The sequence below is a fragment of the Mus caroli genome, chromosome 1 (assembly GCF_900094665.2).
Source record: "Mus caroli chromosome 1, CAROLI_EIJ_v1.1, whole genome shotgun sequence".
Classification (NCBI taxonomy): Eukaryota; Metazoa; Chordata; class Mammalia; order Rodentia; family Muridae; genus Mus; species Mus caroli.
Window position 1 is genome coordinate 112,043,056 of NC_034570.1, and position 8,808 is coordinate 112,051,863.

At 47.6% G+C, this 8,808-nt stretch overlaps 1 protein-coding gene across 1 annotated transcript in view; it reads left to right on the forward strand.

Annotated features, from left to right (window-relative positions):
- The window catches only part of Sctr (secretin receptor), a 51,377-nt gene that overhangs the window by 6,703 nt on the left and 35,866 nt on the right, over positions 1-8,808 (forward strand). The window contains exons 2-3 of the mRNA XM_029475539.1: positions 3,751-3,865; positions 4,059-4,103. Of these exons, the coding sequence (XP_029331399.1) occupies positions 3,751-3,865; positions 4,059-4,103 (160 nt within the window). The remainder of the gene's footprint in view (positions 1-3,750; positions 3,866-4,058; positions 4,104-8,808) is intronic.

Sequence of the window (8,808 nt, forward strand, 5' to 3'; positions counted from 1 at the left end):
GAGAGGAGAGGAGAGGAGAGGAGAGGAGAGGGGAGGGGAGGGAAGGGAAGAGAAAGTAGAGAGAGGCCAGCCATGAGCATGTGAAGAGAGACAGGGGAAGGGAATGGAGAGAGTGGGAAGGCAAGAACAAGAACAAGAGAGAGAGGAGGGGGCAAGCAGCTCCTTTTATAGCACACCTGGCTATTGCCAGGTAACTGTGGGGCGGAGCTTAGATAAAATGCTAACATTCAGGAACACTTTCATGGAAATGGTAGGAAAAAAAAAAAGCTCAGAAAGCTGAAAGGCGAGAGGCACCAATTCAGATGGCCACCATTTGACTCTCAGGAATTCTAGAGAAATATGGGGCCAGGAAAGGGAAGATCAGCCACAGGTACACAGAAACTAATTAGATGAGAAAGCACAGCAATTATTGACCTCAGGGAAGACAAAATGCCCAAGGACTTATAATCCTCTTACAGGGACAGGCTTCAACAGCTAACAATACATCACTGTCAAAAGAAGCCATTATAAACATGGAGCGAGGCTTTCACTGAAAGTGACGTGAACAGAGTGTGCTGAATCTGGGAGTGAGAAACATTTCTAGGGAGAATTTAAAACATCTAAATCCTTAATGGCCTTACTAGGAAGCTTGAGATATTCCAGTAATCCAAGAAATAGTGCTGTTTAAGAATGTGGGGGTTGTGGGTTGAGGCGCTAGAGAGATGAGGTTAAAGGTTCTCAGAAACCGGCAGGTGGCACTGTAACTGCCTCAATCTCTGACTCCAGGGCTCTGGCCCCCTCTTTTGGCCTTTGTGGGTACTTGCACTTATGCACATCTCATCCGTAGATATATACATATACACATAATCTAAAAAAAAAAAAAAAGATTTAAAATTAGTTCAATCTCCAGAATACACACAAAAAGAAAAGCTCTGCTCACAGTGGCATACATTTGTGATTCCAGGACTGGAGAGGCAGAGATAGGTAAGTAGTGGAGGGCTCGCTGGTCAGCCAGCCTAGCCTCCTTCACGTACTTCAGGCCAGGGAGAGACCATGTCTCAAAACAAAACAACCAAGACAGACAGTGTCTGAGGCCCTCATGCTTGCAAGGCTGTCCTCAAGTCTCCACACACACACACACACACACACATGCACACAAGTGCACATGCATGAACACACACCTGAGGGAGAAGGAAAGAGGAGAGGGAGGGAGAACTGCTGTTTTAAAACATGCAAATTACAAATATGGAGATAAAAATGAAAGCGAGCAGTAAGTGGCTGCCGAGAGAGAAACAGGCAAACATTAGGGCAGGAGTATGGCTAGTTTCGTTTTAGCCTCTCAGGTTCTGGTACAAGAGAAATGAGGAAGAACGAGTAGTAATAGAAACTCTCTCTCTCTCTCCCTCTCTCTCTCTCTCTCTCTCTCTCTCTCTCTCTCTCTCTCTCTCTCTGTGCGCTAAACTGTTAAAGGAATTTTGTTTCTATAGACTTCAGCAGTCCTTCATCTTTACCTTTTTGCTCCTGTGAATTTTGTGCAGAATTATTAACACTGCATGTACATATGTGTTCATGCTTGTGTATATGTGTGCACTTGTATGTTGGCACCCATACGCATGTGTGCATGTATGTATGTGGAGTGCAGAAGACAAACTTGGCCACTGCCCACCCTGTTCTTGGTTTGTTTGGACACAGGGTCTCTCAGTGGCCTGGAACTTTCCAGTGAGCCTCAGGCATCCTCTAGTCCCCAGTGGGGAATTATGAGTGCCCTTTTCCATGTCTGTCTTTTAAAAATCATTTTAATTTATCCTTTGAGAATTCCATCTGTGTATAAAATATATTGTGGCCATGATACCTAGTTTATTTTTCTTTTTAATGTGGATTTGAGGGGATGGATTGCGGTCCCCTGCTTGCAAGGCAAGTATTGAGCCATCTACCCAACTCGACAAAGCCAATAGTTATACCAAACACATGTATGGCTGTCCTTGCACTCACTGATAACAGGATGTCTGTTGCTGTGATAAAACACCATGAATGAAAGCAACTTGAGGAGAAAAGGGTTTACTTCATCTTATAGCCTGTAATCTATCGTTGGAAGAAGTTAGAACAGGAACTGAAGCCAGAAACTGAAGCAGAGAACGTGGAAGAGGATCGTCAGTGTAGGGGAACACCACCCACAAGGGGCTGGGCACTTCAACATCAACCACTAGGTAAGAAGATGCCCTGCTGGCTACTGGCTTGCCTATAGGCCAGTCTTACGGAGGCACCTTCTCAGTGGTTCTCTCTTCTCAGATAACCATAGCTTGTGTCACGTTCACAAACAAAATAAGGAACCAGGACACCAGCTGAATCAGTGAGACTCTGTCTCAAAAACAGGCATGTGCACCTGCACAGGCATGTACACACACACACACACACACACACACACACACACACACACACACTCTCTAAACTAGAATAACAGAGAAGCAACAGGTTTGGGGAAGAGCAGAGGAAGCCATAGACTGTGTGTGGCGAGGCTCGTACCCCATGAGCAGTGCAGTTTCTGTAGAAATAGTTCAGTACTTCCTAACCCAGATTAAACACACTGCCGAGTACTCCAGCAAGTCTGCTCTGGACTGATGACCCTTGATTCCCGTGACTTTGCAGCGGTGAGAAGGTGACAGCACTGCCATGCCAAGCCTTTTTCATTTGGATGCTCTCTCTGGCTAGAGATATGCGGGTTTCCATTTCTGATGAAGTTGGGTGCTAGCAGTCAGCCATGAGAGGCTGTCCGTGTTACACACCGGTGTGATCATAACCTAGGTACATTAGAGGTTTTTGCTTGCTTTTTCTTTTTTTTTTTTTTTTTTGGCAGTTTATTTTTAAGTCCTTTGCCCTGGGTTCACATGTGCTAGGATCATAGGCATGGACCATCTTAGCTAGTTCATATAGAGCTGGGGATTGAAAGTAGCTGTGACATTTGAGTTAAGCTGGCATGGCCATGAGCCAGCCACACAGCAGTCTACAGGCCCATGGTAGGGAGGAGACCTTTACAAAAGGAGTGAAGAACCCAGAGTACCAGAGAAAGTATGCTGAGAACCAACGGACAAAGAAAGAAAGAAAGACAAAGCTAAGATTTTCAGAATAATTCAGAGAAGTGGGCAGTCACTCTGTAGCCGACCCTGTAGAATTCTGGGAAGGAGAGGGTCTTAGCTGCAGTTTTGACTTGATAACATCCCCTGAGAACAGGTTGGGTGACAACCCAGAAACAAGAGGCATCTCTATGCCCTTATTTCAACCATTGAGTTCTTTTATCAATATCACATGCTTTTTAGTCACACAGTCTGTGTATGTTTGCTACACTTGTGCTTAAGGACTTATTTTTTTTCAAAAAATTGATTGTGGAATGCTCCCCAAATCTCCCGTGTCAAAGAGTTACCCAAGCTTGGTGCTTTTGGGAGATGGTGGACCTCTTAAGTGGGGACCAAGGGGAGGTCATTGTAAGTATACCTTTGAAAAGGGGAATGGGGCTAAGATAATCCTTCGTCCTCTGCCTCTCTCACTCCTGGCCATGAGGCAGAGGGCTGTTATCTGTGGAGACCATTTTGTCCTCATCCTTTTAGAGTAGGGTCATGAGGCAGTCATGTGGAGATCCTTCCTGCAACGTTGGAGCTAATGTTGGACACTGGTGTGCGAGTTGGTATTCCCACCCTCTGTCGCCTGCCCGTTCTTGCTTGAGGAAGGCAGGATCCTCAGCAGCGCTGACGAAACTTTTCGGTGTCCCGCTTGCAGGTTGGAGCTCTGCCCCGATTGTGTGATGTGCGGCGTGTGCTGCTCGAGGAACGGGCCGAGTGCCTGCGGGAACTCTCTGGAGAGAAGAAGGCACTGGGCCTGGAGACAGCATCAGGTAGGAGGCCTCCCTCAGCCCAGGTGTCCTCCACAGATAGATCCTGTCCAGTCATCGGGGTGGGAAACCTGTCCCCAGGACCAGGTGGGCTGTCCAGGGTGGGTTCAATTCTGTACACTCAATCAGCTGTCGGATCCATGGTGACCATGGGCTCAGAAGGCAGCATCTTCATGTCTCCTTTCTCTGGGAACAGCCATCGTATTCTCACGGTCTGCTTCTTCGCACACGGTTCATCAAGGTGAGTTTTTTGTTCATTTGTGTTACTTTATAAATCTTTGAGTGTGTGCATGTGTATGGTGTGTGTATGATACATATATGTCTGGGTGTATGTGTATAGGGCATATGTGTGAAGTCAGAGGACAACAGCTCCTTGCCTCTCTCACCTTGTTTGAGACAAGGTTTCAACACTGATGCCGTTGCTAAGCTAGCTGGCCTGAGGGCTCCCAGGGCCTATTCTGTACCTTTCCTCCACAGACATGCTGGGATTGCATGGCTTCACACCTAGCTTTATATAGGTTCTGAGGCTCTGAGCTCAGGTCCTCATGTTTGTATAGCAAGCACTTGACCCATCAAATCACCTCCCCAGTGCAAAGTGAAGGCTTGCTGGAAAGTGTGTCACAGCATCCTTGGTCCCTCCTTCACACTCTTGGCCCATTGGGATGAGCAAGGTCGGAGGGGCAGGATGGGGTCAGGATGGCTGAAGTAGGGGGGAGGGAACACATCTCCCGGTGATGGTGAAGACTAAGAAACACAGAGCAGACTGCCTGAGAGCCTCCTGTGAGAGGACTCCACTCAGCATGAGATGGAGACGCACATCATTGCTTGCTCTCTCTGAAAGCCCTAGGAAGCATCTTTAAACCTTTAACATTTTATTTTTAGATATTTTTGTTTTATTTTATATGTATGCGATTTTTTTTTCCTCACACGTATGTCTGTGAGTGGCATGCATTTCTGGTGCACGAGGAGGTCAGAAGACAACGTCGTCGAATCCCCCTGGAAGTGAAGTTATGGAAGGTTTCGAACCAGTATGTGGATGCTGGGACTCAAACTTAGATCTTTTGCAAGAATAATAAGTGGACATAACCACTGAGCTTATGTCCATCACTTATGTCCACCCAGCTTAACCATCACTCCAGTCCGGCCAGAATGCATCTTAGCAAATGTGGCCATGCATAGCTCCCTTCCACTCCTGGCTTCCAAAGAAGGCACCGCTAACCAGCCCCAACACTCCTGCTTAGGGAGTGCTGACTGGCATTCACTGACTGGGACTGTAGGAAATTATTGAACGTTCCAAGTCTGATCTCTGGAACGGAGATGATCATGTCTGTTTCAGAGGTATAATGATAAGTGAGAGAAAGTGGGTAAGGTGCAGAGATTCCGAATCTAAATATTCATCATTGGAGCTAGGAATGTTGTTCAAGTGACAGGCCACCTGCCTACCATGGACAAGACCTTCCTTCCACTCTGTCCCTAGGATCATGGTCAGTCAACCGATACATAGGTGAATACTTATCATTATCATCAATCAACACTATTATACATTTTATATTTAAGTGTTAATTGTATTCCTAGTCTCTCTTTGCACCCTATCATCTAAGAGTGTATCATTAAGAAGACATCCTGGGGCTGGGGAAGTGGCTCAATAAAAACACAAAGACCTGAGTCAGATTTCCCAAGAGCCCAGTTGTTTTAAAAAGCCAGGCCTGGTGGCATACACTTGCAATTCCAGTCCTGGACTGGAAGCATATGCAGTTTCCTGAAACTCACAGGACAGCCAGACTAGCGCATTTCAGACCAGTGAGAGACACGGTCTCAACAACAGGACATGGCATCTGAGGTTGTCTTCTGCCTTCCACAGGCACCACACACATATGAGTACATAGGAACGCATGCACACACATACAGGAACGCATGCACACACATACACATTCCCCCCCCCCCCATATGAAGGAACACTTGCACGCGCACATGCAAATGCACACACATGTGCACACACAGAGACAGAGACCAAGAGACAAAGAGAGACAGGAACAGAGAGACAGAGAGAGACTGGTTGAAGATTGTTCTTAGAACCAGGCAGGTGTCACATGCTCTGAGCCTGATGCGAGGCCTGGGATGGGTTAAGGTGTGCCCCCACCTCCGCTGCTACCTCAGTGGGTTTCCAATAAACTCCGCTCTCAATCCCTCACAAGGTTCTCTCTTGGCTCATGTGCTCTGGAGTGGTCAGGGGACTCTGCTGGGGGTCTGGGGTTAATGGTTAAGCTGTTGTAGAGGTTAATGTTTGAAAACGAGACAAATTACAGGAAATGCCACTCACGGAGGGTCACCAAACCTGAAATACTTAGTACATAGAAAAGATTGACTCTTCAGCTTTTTTGAGTCGGGGACTCAGTCCACTCTGTGGGAATGTCTCGGGGTCATGACCTTAGCTGCCACTCTGCTGGGATATTTATTACTGGGTTTGTAGAAGCCACCGTCCTCTCAGAGGGGGCTGGGGAAAGTTTCTGGCTCTCCTTACAAGAAGAATATTCCAGAAGGATAGTATGGTGGCCAGATATTTGTACGTTCTGTGGTAACAGACCTGGGCATTCACCCAGATTTGTCACGTAGGGCCTGTGTGACCTCTAGCAGACCTCTCTGGGCCTTGGTGTTCTGCCTTCCCTGTCAAGTGGCGCATACCAGTGCTCTCTTCTTGTCTCCACAGCTGGTTGATCTGCCCCAAGTGGGAAGGCACAGGAGTTTTTGTACTTTTTTGCTTTTCTGTTGACATGAGCTTCACATTAAATCAACCTCCGGGAGGTTTACAGTCCCCTGGCATTGATCACCCTATGCAACCACTTGTAGCAGTCTAAAATGCTCTTATCAGGCAAGAAAAAACCGTGGCTGGCTCCCTGGTGACCTCCATCAGCAGGTGCAGGGTCCCAGAGCAGGGGTGTTCCAAGTCCTACACTCCAGAAATAGTCCCAGGTTATCATCAGGCCATCTGTGCTGATTTATAAATATGTCCTGAAGGTGGCCCTGTGCACACACATGGGAAAGAGTAAACGTTGGCAGAGAGAGGGCTGGCTCTCTGTGAGCCAGGCACCCTGCTGGCTGGGGCCCTGAAGATCACCAAGGCCCTGTTCTGCCTTCCAGCTGAGCCTTCCTCCACTTCACCCTACACCTGCATCTGGGGGCTCTCACTAGGCCAGACCCAGGCATGTGGTGTTGGGTATCTGCCTTGGGCCTGGAACAGACTCAGGGGCTAGGGACTTCCTAAGTCTAGAGGAGTCTACACCCTCTGCTGGGTGGAACAGACTCAGGGGCTAGGGACTTCCTAAGTCTAGAGGAGTCTACACCCTCTGCTGGGTGGCAACAGATCATTCTCTCTTAGCTGTGGCGTTTAGTTCGACTCCATGCCCCTTGGGTAGCTGACACTTAAGCCTTGGCATTTCTCTTGTCTGTCTGTCTGTCTGCCTGCCTGCCTGCCTGTCTGCCTGCCTGCCTATCTGCCTGCCTTTCTATCTATCTATCTATCAATCTATCTATCTATCTATCTATCTATCTATCTATCTATCTATCTATCTATCTATCTATCTATCTATCTATCGATCTATCTGCTTGTTGTTTGCTTATTTATTATTTTTATATCCCCTCCCTCCTCTCCTTTAGTCCCCCCTCCCCTCTCCTCCCCTCCTCCATCCACTCCTCCTTCCTTTCTCTTCAGAAAAGGGCAGGCCTCCCATGGAGATCAACCAGCCACAGGATACACAGTTGCAGTAAGACTAGGCACCTCCCCTTGCATTAACGCTGGACAAGGCAGCCCAGTATGAGGAAAAGGGTTCCCCAAATCAGGCAACAGAGTCAGAGACAGCCCCTGCTCCCACTGTTAGGAGTCCCACAAGATAAAGCTACACAACTAGAACATGTGTGCAGAGAGAGTCTAGGTCAGACCCATGAAGGCTCCCTGGTTGGTGTTTCAGTCTCAGGTTGGTTGATTCTATGGGTTGTGGTGTCCTTGACCCTGTGACTCCTATGACCCTCCCTTTCCCTCTTTGGCAGTGTTGCTTGAACTCCACCTGACGTTTGGCTGTGGGTGAAACCTCTCTGATGACAATTGGGCGAGTCACCAGTCTATGAGAACAGCAGAATACCATTAGGAATCATTTCATGACCTCTTTTGTGTGTGTGTGAGTTGTGGTCTATCCTAGGTCTCTCGGCTATCCAGCCTCTGGATCGGGATCTCCTGGCAGTGTCAGGGGTGAACTCATGGGTCTCAAGTTGGACCAGTCGTTGGTTGGCCACTTCCACAATTTCTAAGCCACCTTTATTTACCCTAGCACATCTTGTATGTTGAAGCATTGAAGGTTTTCATGGCTGGGTTGCTGTTTTAATTCTTCCACTGGAAGTCTTGTCTGGTTACAGGAGATGGCTGGTTTAGACTTTATATCCCCCATTGCTAGGAGACTTAGCTAGGGCCACCATTGTAGATTCCTGGGAGTTTACATTACACTAGGTTTATAGCTCATCTTTGAGATGGCCCTTGATTCCAGCTGTTTCTTCCAGTACTCTCTCCCTCCATCTTCCCTGCATCTGATCCCTCCTGTTGTCTTGGTATTTCTTGAAAACACCTCAAACTTTTCTCTGTGTGCGTAGTAGCTAAGAGATCACTATCTGTAGCCACAGGGCCCTTCTGTGCCTGGCTGGGGAAGTGTGTTCTGTAGGGCTCTCTGTGGTCTGGTCTCTATAGCCATTCTCCTCTGAGCCACTTTTCACATCAATTGTATGGCTTTGAGGGGCCTGTGTCTTTCCTTTTTCTTCTCTCCCTCCCTCCCTTCTTTCCTTCTTTCTTTACTCTTCCCTCCCTATTTCCTGCTCTCTTTCTCCTTCCTTCCTTCCTTCCTTCCTTCCTTCCTTCCTTCCTTCCTTCCTTCCTTCCTTCCTTCCTTCCTTCCTTTCTCCCT